Source organism: Oncorhynchus tshawytscha, linkage group LG07, assembly GCF_018296145.1.
Source record: "Oncorhynchus tshawytscha isolate Ot180627B linkage group LG07, Otsh_v2.0, whole genome shotgun sequence".
NCBI lineage: Eukaryota > Metazoa > Chordata > Actinopteri > Salmoniformes > Salmonidae > Oncorhynchus > Oncorhynchus tshawytscha.
This window is the reverse complement of record NC_056435.1, coordinates 8,987,286-9,004,333: the sequence shown is the minus strand read 5'-3', so window position 1 is coordinate 9,004,333 and position 17,048 is coordinate 8,987,286. Positions and strand designations below refer to the sequence as shown.

The 17,048-nt window shown below is 46.9% G+C and overlaps 1 protein-coding gene across 17 annotated transcripts in view; it reads right to left on the bottom strand.

Annotated features, from left to right (window-relative positions):
* The window catches only part of LOC112253809 (CLIP-associating protein 1-B-like), a 40,383-nt gene that overhangs the window by 7,814 nt on the left and 15,521 nt on the right, over positions 1-17,048 (bottom strand). For 2 of the 17 annotated variants that reach the window (XM_042324055.1, XM_042324068.1), the window contains 24 exons: positions 16,265-16,350; positions 16,025-16,117; positions 15,631-15,776; positions 15,232-15,367; positions 14,867-14,937; positions 14,713-14,772; positions 14,034-14,111; positions 13,665-13,832; positions 13,321-13,367; positions 8,698-8,877; positions 8,036-8,065; positions 7,118-7,225; positions 6,647-6,802; positions 6,247-6,351; positions 5,490-5,552; positions 4,913-5,043; positions 4,383-4,627; positions 4,164-4,227; positions 4,028-4,030; positions 3,681-3,844; positions 2,836-3,058; positions 1,233-1,376; positions 575-687; positions 259-378 (listed from right to left, as the gene is read on the bottom strand). In XM_042324055.1, coding sequence (XP_042179989.1) covers positions 259-378; positions 575-687; positions 1,233-1,376; positions 2,836-3,058; positions 3,681-3,844; positions 4,028-4,030; positions 4,164-4,227; positions 4,383-4,627; positions 4,913-5,043; positions 5,490-5,552; positions 6,247-6,351; positions 6,647-6,802; positions 7,118-7,225; positions 8,036-8,065; positions 8,698-8,877; positions 13,321-13,367; positions 13,665-13,832; positions 14,034-14,111; positions 14,713-14,772; positions 14,867-14,937; positions 15,232-15,367; positions 15,631-15,776; positions 16,025-16,117; positions 16,265-16,350 — 2,734 coding nt within the window. The remainder of the gene's footprint in view (positions 1-258; positions 379-574; positions 688-1,232; positions 1,377-2,835; positions 3,059-3,680; positions 3,845-4,027; positions 4,031-4,163; positions 4,228-4,382; positions 4,628-4,912; positions 5,044-5,489; positions 5,553-6,246; positions 6,352-6,646; positions 6,803-7,117; positions 7,226-8,035; positions 8,066-8,697; positions 8,878-13,320; positions 13,368-13,664; positions 13,833-14,033; positions 14,112-14,712; positions 14,773-14,866; positions 14,938-15,231; positions 15,368-15,630; positions 15,777-16,024; positions 16,118-16,264; positions 16,351-17,048) is intronic. The other 15 variants (XM_042324060.1, XM_042324056.1, XM_042324058.1 and 12 more) reach the window with 15 other exon arrangements.

Here is a 17,048-nt window from a genome sequence, read left to right as displayed (position 1 = left end):
GCCATTTTATTTACCTAGTATGTAAAGATGTCATTTCAAGCAGTTTATCCTGCTACACGACCATCCTTTTCATATAAAAGATCAACCGTGCTTAACAGTACGTGTTGACAGAGAGAGTGGAACAGGCTGGTGAGTCAAGGTGTTAATGTGGTGAACTGCTGCTGCGGAATGGAGGGAAAAAAAGGAAGTGAAAGGAAAAACAAACTAGACCGTGGGGTGGGGACAAACCAAGGGTGACACAGCTATGTGACATTGTACCTGGGAGAGTAAGCACTCCGTAGGGTCTTGAGGGAGGGGGCAGCAGGGGTGGAGGAGAGAGGAGAAGGGAAGGGAGGGGGGTACTTTGACAGGCCATCAGCACTCCAACCCCATAGCCGGCTGTAACGTACACAGAGCACGGCAAGGGAGGAAGGGAGGGAGGGAAAGAAAAGTGGGAATAGAGTCGCAAGGGAGAAAAAGAGAAACGTGAGGAGGGAACAGTGCGGAGAGGGGGGACTGCTTGTTGTCGTTGTTAGTAGCGATGTAACTAACTTCTATGGTGTGTTGGGGACCAGGTATTAAAGGTCAGACCTACCTGGGAGAGAGCCCCCCATGGGAGCAGTTGGTGGGAGAGGTGAGGGGGCTGCTGCGACTGCTGGGGTGGCGAGGTGGGGGAGGAGTACGTCCCATGGTGCTACTGGGAGAAACCTGCGGATCACACAGAAAGAGAAAGTACAGTACATTATAAACTGTGTGGTTCGAGCCCTGAATGGTGATTGGCTGACAGCTGTAGTACATCAGACCGTATACCACGGGTAAGACAAAACATGTATTTTTACTGCTCTAATTACATTGGTAACCAATAGCAATAAGGTACCTCAGGGGTTTGTGGTATATGACCAATATACCATGGCTAAGGGCTGTATCCGGGCACTCTAAGAACAGCCCATAACCGTGTTAAATTGGCCATATAACACACCTCCTCTGTCTTTATTGCTTAATTATATAATGCTATCCCAGTATATTTAGATTACAATACAACTATTGTCCATGTGACAGCATGCCAGTGAGAAGATATTCAGTGTATTCGAGAGGACCTTCCTGAGCAAATGCGCTATTCAAGTTGCCCTGTGTAAATTCACTGCTCATCTTCTAATGGCGAGTAGATATTTGGGACACAGCGATTTTATCCCTGCTCAGTCTCATCCTCTCGACGATGTGGATTACACATGAACGTCAGAGTCAGGTCTTACCACTCTGGTGTTGCTGGAGTTCCGCAGGTGGCTATGCAGCAGTTTAGTGGCTCCGTCCTGGAAGGTCTTGGGCAGGGCCCCCAGCAGCATGGTGAACTCTGGGGTGTTCAGCTCAAACAGGGCGATCAGAACCACCTGAGCCGCCTGGGGATTAAAGGGTCACAGAGAGGTCAATGGCTAAAGGTCATCAAAGAGGGCGTTAACTTTTTCCCATTAACATCGACATATGATATCACGCGATAATGTGCATTTCAAGGTCATTTCTGACGCTTAGAGAAGCGACGGACCATTCTGCTCTTACGGAACCATCAGTCAATGGATTTACAAATACTTGAGCCAATAAACATTGCACAGAAATACAGTAGCACATATTTGTTTAGGTTCCGTTTGCATTCAGTTAGTCAGGCGAGTTAAAACCATTGTCAGTTCTTGTAAAACAGTTAAAAACCCGTATCAATGTTTCTCTCGTGTGAATCCCAAGCATGTCGGTCAACCAAACCTGGTCACCGCAGATAAACAAGACAAGAACCATGAGGAACAAGTAACAGCAGCACAGGCTACTATCAAAACGCAATATTACCACACATTCAGAGCCATTATGTTGCCCATTCCCACCCCGTCGCTTAAAGGGGCAATCTGCAGTTGCTAGATGAATCTTTTGACTTCTACGTGAATTGTATATGCACCTATTGATTCTTGAACTTATAAATGCCTCATGAGCTCAGCTCAACTGTCGTACACCATCAGAATCCTAAATGTAAGCTTGTTCAACGCCACCGTTTGTAAACAAAGTCAATGTAAACAAACCCGGTATAGCCTCAAAACATAGTTAAAACTATCATCTTGATATCATGCATGGCCAGTCCTTGCATCCCTAGCTCTGTCTATGAATTGGAGAGTGGTTGCATTTCTCCAGCCCAATCGCTCAGCTTTGTAGCGAAACAGTGGTGGGGTCCACACCTTCGTTATCATTTCAACTGCTGATTGCCACTTTAACATTCACTCATTATGAAGAAACCTTTGAAAGTAGAAACAACTGTTATGGCTCATTCAGAGCCAATTCAGTCCCCAATCCCACCCCTGCACTGTCCTTTACATTCAGTTATAAAGCAGAAACAACTCTGTGTGCCAGCAAGGCGAAGTTGGGTTAGAGACAGAGAGCCCAGGCTTGAGGAAGTTATGTGAGGCAGACTGCAGACCGTGCAGCTGACTGATGGGTCGGGGGACTCTAATACCTGCTTGCACCTCTCCTCCACGTTCCCCTCTCCAGGTAGAGAAGCTACGGTGGTGTTGGGCCTGCCTGACAACTCTTCACCTGCCCAGCTATGGTGGAAGCTCTGGGGTTGGGGGTTGACCGACAGGTCGGTTGGGGAAATTATCAGTTTAAAATTTTAAAAAAATAAAAACAACCAAAAATGGATGAAGCCAGCAAACAATAGTTATTTTGGAGCTTTGGCTGATCAGTTGAAAATTGGCCGGCTGGTTAAATCTGGGACATTTACAGAAATGCTGATTAATGTGCATTGTCCCTGTGAAATATAAAGTCAATTAAAAGAAAAGTGCCTGACGCTATTGCTATGGAAACAAACCCAACTCTGCCCACCTTCCGGACGTCGGAGCTCTTTGGTTCCGTGGTCCAGGTGATGATGCGGGAGACGGCCAGGCGCGTCTCACTGGAGTTGACAAAGTCTGCGGGGTCCATTTGACGGGCCAGGCACTCAATGTACCTCAGGATGGCCACCTTGACCTTCAGGTTGGGGGTCTGGGTCTGGTCCACGATGAAACGCATCAGGATGTTAAACTGCTGGTCGAACGGGAACGAGTCCCTGGGAAAGAGAGAGGAAAATAAAGAGAAAAAGGCATGAGATGAGAGGGATTGATCCACTAGAACAAGGATCATCATCTAGATTCACGCACGGGACGATTTTTTTTGCTGAATGGATTTTCAGGGGGGGTCGGAACATAATTACAAATCATTTGTAGACTGCAAATTGAATCCCGACCGTATATAATATTTGACTAAAACATAATAATTTCAAACATTGCTTACATTTGTATATGATCACGTGTCTCTCTATTATGCGTGGAAATACTTGGGAACAAATTTACAAAAATTAAATCAGCTGGACCTGATTTCCTGGTGTTTAATTTGAACAATGAAAATGCAAAAAATTTAGATTTATTTTTTTTAATTCTTTTTTTTTTGCTCAGAAAACATGGGGGGGGTGCCAGTAGGCCGTCAGTTGGGGAACCCCGCACTAAAAACTCCACAAACAGCCAAAAGCAACATCTAAGGGCTTTTCACACTACCAAGCCGAGCCAAACCAAGCTGTACTGAGCTGCCCTGGTTACACATCCACCATAGTTGGTGGAATTGTGCTGAAAAGCAAGAAGTGGGGAAAAAGACCTGTGTGAGAACAGGAACAGAGATGAAGCTTTAGTTCTGACCTGGTGACGTCCAGAGCCTTCTGGACCTTGGCCTGTACGGAACCCAGGAGGTCAGCTCCCATCTTCTTCAGCAGCTGGGTGAGCAGGACAAACAGCCAGTCCTGCACGTCCTCTCTGTGCAGGGTGATGAAGTCTACCAGGGTCTCCAGAAACATGCTGAACACCTGAGATCAGACACAATGACCACCCAGTCAGTCACTCAATAATAGGCTATAGGTATTTGTTAATTGTTAATGATTATTACAGTACGACAACATACAGAACAACAATAATTCATTAATCAACTATCTGAATAGTCGGATTCGATTGCATTACTATTCAAAAAGGTGACGGACAAAAACACTTACTCGCTGATGTTACAAGTCCACCGCAAAGACCACCATGCGACACAAAAACAGACAGTTAGTTAGTACAGTAACTACATTAGCTTCACGTCAGAACACAGGTTATATCAGACATGGGGTGTTTCTATTGTGGGCTCACCTTGCTGTGTGGGTCAGCAAACATCCTTGTGAAGATCTCACACAATCGCTTCAGCTCCACACGACTGAGACACACGAGCGGGGGGGAAAAAGTAAGGCGATCAATCGTACAACACCTTTTGGTTTCAGCCAGATTTTTCATCTAGAGGACAGTTGTCTCGGTGACGGCCTCAAATGCATCACATTACAAAAGGTCAAAAACAGACGGTCTCTATCCCACCTGAGAATTCTCTGGCTAACGAGCAGGTTCTGTAGTCCCAGCAGCCCCTCCTTCCTCTCAGACCAGTTGGAACTGGCACAGTGGTTCAGCACCTCGGCCACGTCCTCCGTCTGTCTCATGTAGTGGGGCGGGCCGCCGTTCCGTGAGCCATACGAGCGCTCAGAGCAGGCGCTGCTGGCGTCGCTGTTAGCGTCGTCGTCTGAGTAGATCCCCGGGGACTCGTACCGCCGTCTGACTGGCCGCCGCTGGAGGGGTCAAGGGTTAAGAGGTCAAATGTTCGTGCGGGTACATACACAGCGGGCTCACTAAGTCATGCCACCAAGTGAAGAGAAATCGATGACACTTCCTGTTCAACAAGCTGCCATAAGACTGCATTCGAGGCAAATACGAGTCAACATAGGACGTAAATCCAACAAAATGTCCCCCCCGAGAGAAAAAGCCGTCAAAGCTATTATGATCAGCATACGCTATGATTCAGATGGTAAAGAGGATAGAGAATCTAAGTCGCACGTGACGAGGTAAACCTCCACCTTGTTGTTCCTGGCGTCGCCTAGTAACAGAGCGTCGGCTACAGCTGCCTCCACCTCGGTCCCGGTGTTGAGGATCCTCATGGCGTTGACAGAGGCTGAGATACGGGCCTGGTGGGCCAGACCTAGACGCTCTGGAGGAAACAGAGATATTATAATACTTTTAGAATAGTATTGTAGTATTATTAGGAGCACAGTAATACAGTATTAAAGGAAAAGCAGTCGACCTATAAACTAAAATGGGGAGTAAAAGTCATGGGGGGAAAACAAATGAAGCAAATTACATCAGCAGGTCATGAGAAACTCAAGAGAAGATACAGTGTATAGCACAAAATAATAATATGATGAATTGAAGTTTTATTTTACAGCACAGTATAAGGACCAATAAAAACAAACGCGTACTAACAAAAACAGTGAAACAACACAACACAGATTGACTTGAAAAATAAGACGCATCCAAACTGAAATAAGGAGGATGCTCAGCTCTCTGTCGCCCCCTGTGGGTGATTGAGGTGAACTGCACCATGGAACACTGACATGCCATTTGTCTGGTCTAATAGAGACATGCAGGACAGGTCACCTGAGTGGCCCACAGACTCAGCCGAGTGGAGAGCACTGGTGGAGCGGGAGACACGTCTGGATGCTAGAGGAGGAACATGGGAGGGAGTGGGGGGGTGATACTTTATTTGGATAGTCCATCTACTAACCCTAACCCCTACCCTAACCCTAACGCTTATTCTAAATCTAACTGTAACCTTAGCAACCAGTTGCTTATCAATAGATAGTATGACCATCTATAGAGCTACAGATGGAAAACCCAGACTATCCAAATAAAGTGTGACCAGGAAGTGAAGTTAGACATTTCTACAACTCATACAGTACATGCCTGTCAACCTGAGGAGGAGGTATTCTACAATGTGACGACGCTAACTGGCTTCATGCAAACATTGGCGCCAAGAATGCTGAGAGGCATCCCGGCATTGGACACAAAGGCTCTGATCGCAAGTCTATAAGCTGACAGCGGACACCAGCGTCAACTCATCCCATGCCATGTCATCAATGACTCTGGCATGATTAGTAAAAAAAAAAAAGGTTGTTGAGGAAAATGTTGTTGTCACTCAGGAGTGAAAGGGGAAATTTGAAAGACACAAGTAAAAGGCATGCAGAAGATGGAAGCAGAAGAGGTTGGTTTCAGTTGGTTTTCTTGTGGTCTGATGATGGCCTTTGTGTTCTACTCTAGATAGGGGCTAGTCAGGGTTCAGGCCCCCAGCAACCAGCCATTGAAGGTCATGGTGGCTATGGTCTCTGGGCTGGGCACGTTACTATACTGTACTCACCCAGAGGAGAGAATCCCCGAGCGGGGCTGGTATCTCGGCTGCTCTCTCTAGAGGTGTCCCTGCTGCAGCCCTGACTCATGCTGGGCCGGGGGATACGACTCCTCGCTAGCATAGTGGTGGTGAGGGGGGACACACAGCGAGAGAGAGCAGCAGGAGGAAGAATGAGCTTTATAACACACAGCCAGATAGACAGTCCAACACACTCAGAGAGAGAGAGCTCAGCGGAGTTAGAGGAGGAGTTGAGTTAGCCAGGACAGAGGAGGAGACAAGGTTGCACTCAGTGACAGACAGGAGATTAGGTGGTTCAGAGAGCAGAGAGGTTGGAGACTCGAAGTACAGCTGTAGAGGGCTGTTTTCTGTCTTCCGTGTGTCTGTGTGTGTTGTCCTTCCTGGTCCTTACCCAGGCCTGATCTGTCTGGACTGGTGTCTCGGCTGCAGCCATGGCTGCGGGGGACTTTAGGCCTCCTTTCTGCTGGCGTTGTCCCTGCAGTGGCCCTGGAGATCCTGCCGTATGTATGGCTCAGGAGACGACCAGGGGAGCCAGAACGACTGCCAGCTGCAACACGACATAGCATGGTGTACTTATAAAGGGAGAAGAATGCATACCGACACAATGCTGAAAAGGTGGTAAAAATGTCAAACAATTGCTCCAGATCAGTGTTTCTTGATCCCGGGGACCCATAGGTGCACATATTTGATTTTGCCCTGATTCCACTAATCAAGTCATCAAACTTTTAATCAGGTGTGTAGTGCCAGGGCAAAAACAAATATGTGCACCTATGGGTCCCCGGGATCAAGAAACACTGATCTAGAAACCATGTGTATTTTTTTATTCTGGCATGATGCACATATATCGGGGGAAGATACTCACGTTGAGACACTGACACCATTTTGGCTCGACTCCTCCCCCTACTGTCTATGACAGAGGGACTCGCCCCCATGCCGCTCCCCGAACTCGTTCTCCTGGTACGCACACGGCCTGGAAGAGAGAGAGAGAGAGAGAGAGAGAGAGAGAGACAGTGATAGAGAGAGGTCGGGGAGGGAGAAAACAGACTTCAACTTCCCGTGGGAACGGACCCATTCAACCGCAGACACACCCAGCTCGGCGACACCAGCCCTCATCACCTACAGTCAGAGACTTCATACATAGACCACACAGAAACAGAGACACACTCGCTAGTCTATACTTGCAGGTTGCTACCAGCCATTACAACAGACACATGCATTCAAATCTCGATTTAAGCTGGTTCGAGAAATCTCAAGTCACAAATGTCTCATCCTCTTTAAAAAAATGTTTCATCTCAACATATTCCCTCACCACAATAGATACAAATATAGAAACACAATTCACAACAAGTATCTTTCAGTATTCTGTTCTAGGTAGGACAATGGATCATTCAGGGGAAAAGGAGAGTACAGCACAACATGACTTCATGAAATTACAGTTAAACAGGCAACGATAAAGGTCAATAACCCGACAGACACTGAGGCTGCCTGTCTTTACAGTCACGTGAGTTGGACAGGTCTATTTGTGGACACAATCAATGTCTCGGTCTCCTCTCTCTAGCTACCAACCCCAGTCCCGATGACCCAGTTCAACGTAGTTCTACCATGCAGACAGTCCATGCAGAGTTCCACAGATGAGCACCGTATTCAACGACGTAGCACACCACAAAGACGACCACTGTAAACATGGTGCAGTACATTACACAGACCAAAAGGGGACAGAGAAATCTGGATGAAGTCCTCCAGCTCCCACACAAACACACAGTTAGCCATCTCATCTTACCCACTGGTCTAAAGTTACCAGGTGTGTTGTCTAAGGGCAAAAACAAGAGGAGGAGAGTCCAGGAGAGAAAGGTTAGCAGAATTTAGCAGGATAATCCCCATATGGAAGACTGAGGGGTGTTACAAGAATTTGGAAAGGCCTTAAGATGTATTTTAATAATCATATTTAATTAATAATAAAAAATAAAAAAGTTAAATAGAAATGAGGGTTAAATCTCCATGCTATGGTCCTATATCCCTCGTAGTCAGTAAAAGCATCTGCGAGGGTATGAGGCTCATAGAAAGAGTATTATAAACGGGGTATGAAGCTCATAGAAAGAGTATTATAAACGGGGTATGAGGCTCATAGAAATAGTATTATAAACAGGGTGGTTCAAGCCCTGAATGCTGATTGGCTGACAGCTGTGATACATCAGACCCTATACCACATGAATGACAAAACATTTATTTTCTACTGTTCTAATTACGTTGGTAAGTTTATAATAGCAATACGGCACCTCAGGGGTTTGTGATATATGACCAATATACCACGGCTAAGGGCTGTATCCAGGGACACATAAGAACAGCCCTTAGCCGTGGTATATTGGCCATATACCACACACCCTCGGACCTTACTGTTTAATTAGAACACACACAGAGACAGAACACATGTTTTTGGCTCACCTAGAGAGGCATAGGAGCCGGGTGGCAGAGCCGAGGCAGCGCTGAAGGGGGCGGGCGAGGCGGGCACGGGAGTCATCCTGGTTTTGGCACTAGCGGTGGCAGCAGCGTTCACGTCCACGTCGCTACGGGAACGCTGGAGAGAGCCCGGGGTGGAGGGACCTCTGGAGGGAGCCGCTTTCGCTTCGGGAGAAGAGTGAAGGGAAGAGAGGGAGGGAGGAGAGGAAACAGAGAGGGAGAAGAGAGGAACAACGGTTAACAGCCAAGCTCTCCACCCAAACATATTTCATAAAGAGAGAGGAAAGAGAGGGCGAGAAAAGAGGGAAAGTTAACAGTCATTAACCAAACTCACGTTGTAAGTCGTAACGTCACGTGCACAAGTACAGTGAAATGCCTTTCTTGCAAACTCTAAACCCAACAATGCAGTGATCAACATCAATGTAGTACCACAAATAACACGGAGGTAGAACCAAAACAAGAAGAACGACAGAAAGTAAGACGCTACATACAGGGTCAGTTCCAATACTAGATTTACAATGTGCAGGGATCCTGGATAGATTAGCTGTTGTTGTCTCACCTGTTGTTTTAGCTAGCTCTCCCAATCAACACCTGCGATTACTGTATGCCTCGCTGTGTGTCTCTCTCAAATGTCAATATGCCATGTACACTGTTGTTCAGGTTAGTTATCATTGTTTTAGTTTACAATGGAGCCCCTAGTTCCACTCCTCATACCTCTGATACCTCCGTTGTCCCACCTCCCACACATGCGGTGACCTCACCCATTACAACCAGCATGTCCAGAGATACAACCTCTCTTATCATCACCCAGTGCCTGGGCTTACCTCCGCTGTACCCGCACCCCACCATACCCCTGTCTGCGCATTATGCCCTGAATATATTCTACCATGCCCAGAAATCTGCTCCTTTTATTCTTTGTCCCCAACGCTCTAGGCGACCAGTTTTGATAGCCTTTAGCCGCACCCTCATACTACTCCTCCTTTGTTCCACGGGTGATGTGGAGGTAAACCCAGGCCCTGCATGTCCCCAGGCACCCTCATTTGTTGACTTCTGTGATCGAAAAAGTCTTGGTTTCATGCATGTCAACATCAGAAGCCTCCTCCCTAAGTTTGTTTTACTCACTGCTTTAGCACACTCTGCCAACCCTGATGTCCTTGCCGTGTCTGAATCCTGGCTTAGGAAGGCCACCAAAAATTCTGAGATTTCCATACCCAACTATAACATTTTCCGTCAAGATAGAACTGCCAAAGGGGGAGGAGTTGCAGTCTACTGCAGAGATAGCCTGCAAAGTAATGTCATACTTTCCAGGTCCATACCCAAACAGTTCAAACTACTAATTTAAAAATTACTCTTTCCAGAAATAAGTCTCTCACTGTTGCCGCCTGCTACCGACCCCCCTCAGCTCCCAGCTGTGCCCTGGACACCATTTGTGAATTGATCGCCCCCCCATCTAGCTTCAGAGTTTGTTCTGTTAGGTGACCTAAACTGGGATATGCTTAACACCCCGGCAGTCCTACAATCTAAGCTAGATGCCCTCAATCTCACACAAATTATCAAATAACCCACCAGGTATAACCCTAAATCTGTAAACATGGGCACCCTCATAGATATTATCCTGACCAACCGTCCCTCCAAATACACCTCTGATGTCTTCAACCAGGATCTCAGCGATCACTGCCTCATTGCCTGTATCCGCTACGGGTCCGCAGTCAAACGACCACCCCTCATCACTGTCAAACACTCCCTAAAACACTTCTGCGAGCAGGCCTTTCTAATCGACCTGGCCCGGGTATCCTGGAAGGATATTGACCTCATCCCGTCAGTTGAGGATGCCTGGTCATTCTTTAAAAGTAACTTCCTCACCATCTTAGATAAGCATGCTCTGTTCAAAAAATGCAGAACGAAGAACAGATATAGCCCTTGGTTCACTCCAGACCTGACTGCCCTCGAACAGCACAAAAACATCCTGTGGCGGACTGCAATAGCATCGAATAGTCCCCGCGATATGCAACTGTTCAGGGAAGTCAGGAACCAATACACACAGTCAGTCAGGAAAGCAAAGGCCAGCTTCTTCAAGCATCCTGTAGCTCTAACTCCAAAAAGTTCTGGGACACTGTAAAGTCCATGGAGAACAAGAGCACCTCCTCCCAGCTGCCCACTGCACTGAGGCTAGGTAACACGGTCACCACCGATAAATCCATGATTATCGAAAACTTCAACAAGCATTTCTCAACGGCTGGCCATGTCTTCCTCCTGGCTACTCCAACCTCGGCCAACAGCCCCCCGCAGCTACTCGCCCAAGCCTCCCCAGCTTCTCCTTTACCCAAATCCAGATAGCAGATGTTCTGAAAGAGCTTCAAAACCTGGACCCGTACAAATCAGCTGGGCTTGACAATCTGGACCCTCTATTTCTGAAACTATCCACCGCCATTGTCGCAACCCCTATTACCAGCCTGTTCAACCTCTCTTTCATATCGTCTGAGATCCAAGGATTCAGGGACACCCTGGACCCAAACTGTTACAGGCCTATATACATCCTGCCCTGCCTATTTAAGGTCTTCGAAAGCCTAGTCAACAAACAGGTCACTGACCATCTCGAATCCCACCGTACCTTCTCCGCTGTGCAATCTGGTTTCCGAGCCGGTCACGGGTGCACCTCAGCCACGCTCAAGGTACTAAACGATATCCTAACCGCCATCGATAAAAGACAGTGCTGTGCAGCCGTCTTCATTGACCTGGCCAAGGCTTTTGACTCTGTCAATCACCATATTCTTATCTGCAGACTCAGTAGCCTACTTTGCAGACAGAGTTCAGTGTGTCAAATCGGAGGGCATGTTGTCCAGTCCTCTGGCAGTCTCTATGGAGGTGCCACAGGGTTCAATTCTTGGGCCAACTCGTTTCTCGTATCAATGATGGTGCTCTTGCTGCGGGCGATTCCCTGATCCACCTCTACGCAGACGACACCATTCTGTATACTTCTGGCCCTTCCTTGGACACTGTGCTATCTAACCTCCAAACGAGCTTCAATGCCATACAACACTCCTTCCATGGCCTCCAACCGCTAGTAAAACCAAATGCATGCTTTTCAACCGTTCACTGCATGCACCCGCACTCCCGCCTTGCATCACCACCCTGAATGGTTCCGACCTAGAATATGTGGATATCTATAAGTACCTAGGTGTCTGGCTAGACTGTAAACTCTCCTTCCAGACTCATATCAAACATCTCCAATCTAAAATCAAATCTAGAGTCGTGCTTTCTATTCTGCAACAAAGCCTCCTTCACTCACGCTGCCAAACTTACCCTAGTAAAACTGACTATCCTACCGATCCTCGACTTCGGCGATGTCATCTACAAAATAGCTTCCAATACTCTACTCAGCAAACTGGATGCAGTTTATCACAGTGCCATCCGTTTTGTTACTAAAGCACCTTATACTACCCACCACTGCGACCTGTATGCTGTAGTCGGCTGGCCCTCGCTACATATTCGTCGCCAGACCCACTGGCTCCAGGTCATCTACAAGTCCATGCTAGGTAAAGCTCCACCTTATCTCAGTTCACTGGTCACGATGGCAACACCCACCCGTAGCACGCGCTCCAGCAGGTGTATCTCACTGATCATCCCTAAAGCAAACACCTCATTTGGCCGCCATTCCTTCCAGTTCCCTGCTGCCTGTGACTGGAACAAATTGCAAAAATTGTTGAAGTTGGAGACTTTCATCTCCCTCACCAACTTTAAACATCTGCTATCTGAGCAGCTAACCGATCGCTGCAGCTGTACATAGTCCATCGGTAAATAGCCCACCCAATTTACCTACCTCATCCCCATACTGTTTATATTTATTTACTTTTCTGCTCTTTTGCACACCAGTATCTCTACCTGCACATGACCATCTGATCATTTATCACTCCAGTGTTAATCTGCAAAATTGTAATTATCCGCCTACCTCATGCCTTTTGCACACAATGTATATAGACTCTTTTTTTCTTTCCACTGTGTTATTGACTTGTTTATTGTTTACTCCATGTGTAACTCTGTGTTGTTGTCTGTTCACACTGCTATGCTTTATCTTGGCCAGGTCGCAGTAAAAAAAATTAAAAAATAAATAAAAAGAATTACAAAAACGTCAGCCAGTAGATGTCACGGACATTGTTGCAGTGCTTGAAAATATGTCTATATGAAAAATATATCTTCTGGAGTCTGATTATATCCAGAGCCGTGGATCATTTAAACGATAGAAGAGATCGGATACATTTTCTCCAGTGTGCGGTAGTAGTGTCTGTGGTAGTAGTGTCTGTGGTAGTAGTGTCTGTGGTAGCAGTGTCTGTGGTAGCAGTGTCTGTGGTAGCAGCGTCTGCGGTAGCAGCGTCTGCGGTAGCAGCGTCTGCGGTAGCAGCGTCTGCGGTAGCAGTGTCTGCGGTAGCAGTGTCTGCGGTAGTAGTGTCTGCGGTAGTAGTGTCTGTGGTAGTAGTGTCTGCGGTAGCAGCGTCTGCGGTAGTAGTGTCTGTGGTAGTAGTGTCTGCGGTAGTAATGTCTGTGGTAGGAGTGTCTGCGGTAATAATGTCTGTGGTAGTAACGCCAGTCATGTAATGCCAGTGTCCTTACTCCTGGTCACGGTGTTTCCCATGGAGCTCTTGGCAGACTGAGGGCGGCTGTGGAGACAGAGAGAGAGATAGACAGTGATTAATCTGACTGACTAAGATCAATTCTCCTTCAATACGACTACTTCTCATACCACAGACAGACCAAGAGGGAGAGAGAAACAGACAGAAAGATACTCTCTACTAGAGAGAGAAAAAACTGAAAGAAACAGACATAAGGAGACAGAGAGACAGAAAATGAGAGAGAAAGACAGAAAGGGGGCCAAGTAAGAGAGACGTGGCGAGAAAGAGGGAGACAGGAAGACAGAGGGGGAGAAGGAGAAAGATAGAAAGGGTGGAGCGTCTCACTTGAGGCTCTCCTGTGAAGAGGAGGAGGAGCGGTCTGAGGCAGGGAGGGACAGGATGCTGTCAGAACTCTTCATGTGGGACTGGAGAGCCTTCTGATAGGACGACTCTAGAGCCTGGAACAGCTGCTCCGCCTCCCGGCTGAAGTGGCCGTGGAACGTCCAGTAGCACCTGCACAAGTCAACAGAGAGGACAGAGGCCCAGAAACAGTGAGACAGCCTGTCGTCAGCGGGGCAACGTTTCAGGTTGGCGGATAAAATATCAAACGTGGAGGAAAAGTTGTTGCCGTGACAACATGCGATGTTGGTGAACTCATATTTTCAAATAGAAACATGGTTCATGCATGTCCGACATAGTGTGAGAGCGACTTACTTCCTGGCCACTGATCTGGCCTCTGAGTCTGCATCATGGACTCCTTTCTTGATGGTCTCTGTCAGAACAGCTACATTCCTGTGAGGGATCAAGAAGAGTAGGAACAGCTTCATTCTCCCTGCATGCAGCATGACAATACCCCCCCCTCTCCACCAAAACCACTACAACATAAAAAGCTACGGTTACGTCCCAAATACCAACACTATTCCCTATATAGTGCACTACATTTGTCCAGAGCCCTATGGCACCCTATTCCCTATATAGTGCACTGCTTTCGACCAGGGCCAACAGGGCTCTGGTCAAAAGTAGTGCACTATACAGGGAATAGGGTGCAATTTGGGGCGCAACGTAAATCAATGAGAAGGGGACCCGAGAGCTCCCCTGGCCTCCCGGTTAGAGATTTGGTTTCAAATCAATGATGAAGCACAGTGTGCTTTTATGGGATAGATATCCCTCCCTGGCATTGCCATGGAAACTGCTGAGATGAGGAGACACTCACTGACAACAACGTTGTTTCATATTACCCAGACGGGCTCATCACAAACTCACTGGACAGTAGCTAGAAAAGATGTTTACAGTACATCTACAACACGGCAGTACAATATTGTGTTGTTGAGGAGGGGGGACAACTCTAAGTATGAGTCTATAGGTCTGTCTAGTAGCAGCCATTTAAACATACCTCTCTAGAGAGTTGGTCTGCCACTCCTGCAGCAAGAGGTCCAAAAACTCAAAACAGCGCCTGGAAATAGAACAAGAAGACTGTCAGGGAAAACAAATAGACGCTCAGCTGGCGTGCGATAAGTCTTTCTGAGGCTATTTCTTTGTTTGTTTACCTTCTTACGGCCACAGATTTCGACTGGCAGCTGCTGGTCATGATAGGAATGAGACGAGGGTAGTGTGTATGCTGGAAGACAGAGAGAGGACAGAAATATAGTCATCGTCATGTCGCAGGTCCAGTTTACACTCCTTACGTTACTAGCTGTTCTAGGATAGAAGTGTGAGGAACACACGAGTGCCCACATGGGAATGCGGTGGAATGTCATTTGCAGCCATTCGGGAAGGAGAAATGTGTTCGCGTTCCAAACAAAAAAAGGCTAGCCCCATGACCATCTTGTCTGACTGACACTCAACTCAACTGAACCCCCCCCAGCTCAATTCAACTCAATTCAAAATGTAAATAACTTTATTGTTCACTCACCCTGATGATGAGTCGTATGACAGCGATGCCGGATGTGGCCATGACCTTGGCCGAGTTAGAGACCAGGGTTAGGAGAGTGGGCATGATGGACTCTGCACAGTGGTCAAACCTGTTCCCCAGGATGTAGGACAGGTGGCTGCAGGATAGAGGGACCATACGGAAACAGAGACAAGCTATTATGATATCAATACTATCTTATTTCATACTGATGGGGCTGTACAATAAAGAGTGTAAGGCGGGGGGGTATTCTTAAAATTCTTTGTAGTTTCAATTTTTGTTTTTAAATTGCATTGATATTGTATAACGTAATCATAGAATGGCTTTGGTGACATTAAATAAAGCTTGTTTGATTTTGAATTGATACCGTGAGTAAGAGAACAGGACGAGAGGTCTCCTTACCCCAGAGTGATACAAGCCTCTCTGACCACCTGAGAGCGCAGGTCTTTAGAGGACAGCTTGAAGGCTGCCTCTGTGAGACGCAGCTGCTGGGAGAAACCGTCAAACTCCACCGCTCCCGCCAGGAGCAGAGAACGCATCTTCTTCAACTGGAGAAGGAGGAGACGCAGCGAAAACCAGCAAGCCGTCAATCGACGTCACACTTCCAATCAAATGATAGACGTGACCGCTTAATAGAAACAGCCACCTAATAGTCACTGGCTACAATCCAAAAATCCACACTTGGAATGCATGGCCAATACATGGCGTCAAGTGGTACGCTAGCGTGGATACTGGAAGGCAGCCAGTGTGATGAAGTCATCTGGAGGTAAGGGCCGATTGGTTGGACGTCTCTTACCGCAGTGACTCTGTGCTCCCAGTCTCGTTTGTCGTCAGCCAGCACCTCCCTGATCTTGGTCATGGCGTCCTCCATTTCCCTGTTAGAGAAAAGCTGAGAGGAGGAGAGAAGAAGAATCACTTAGCGGAAGCACATTCCTAATGGGTTTAATATACGACGTGTAACATAGGACCAGTTTCACGTGCCCAAGCGAGAATAGCGCAGAATGATTTTGCTATTGTGATTAAAGTGAACACGTACTTCCATAGTGGACACTTCCTCGAAGGCACGGATGAAGTCCTCCTCATCCACAGCCCCTGCAGCAGCCGCACTAGGACCATCTCTCCCTGATACAAGCAGAGGAACACCGGGTCGAATTGTTAACTTTACCAGGAAGCTATTCTAGTAGGCTATTATTCACACAAATGTTAAACTTGGATTGGCTGCAGCCTTATGGAGTTCATGCCGGGTATATCACGCTCAATGCTCATTATCCCATGTTTCTATCATTTTGTATTCTGTTTCTCTCTGCGTTCTAATTCCATTACATCATCCTCACCATCTGCACTGTTCCAAGGGTACAGATAGACACTAGACAGCTCCACAGTCTCTATAACCCAGTGATTGGGTTATAGAGAGACTATCTCTGTTATAGACAGCTCCACAGTGACTGGGTTATAGACACTATCTGTTATAGACACTATCTCTGTTATAGACAGCTCCACAGTGTCTTGGTTATAGAGACACTATCTCTGTTATAGATAGCAGACAGCTCCACAGTGACTGGGTTATAGACACTATCCAGTGTCTAGCTCCACAGTGAATTATCTTCCATACAAATCCTGGACAGAGGTCATTTTATTCAAGGCTCTACGCTGACCTTTTTTACAAAAAGTTTAAAAATGTTTGCGCACACAAACAAATTTAGGAGCACAATGAAAAGTATTTGACATATTAAAGCTAGAATCATTCATTTTTCGAGGCGCACTGGTGCTCTTAAATGAAAATTCCATGTGCATACGTGAGTAAAATGGTTGCAATGCAG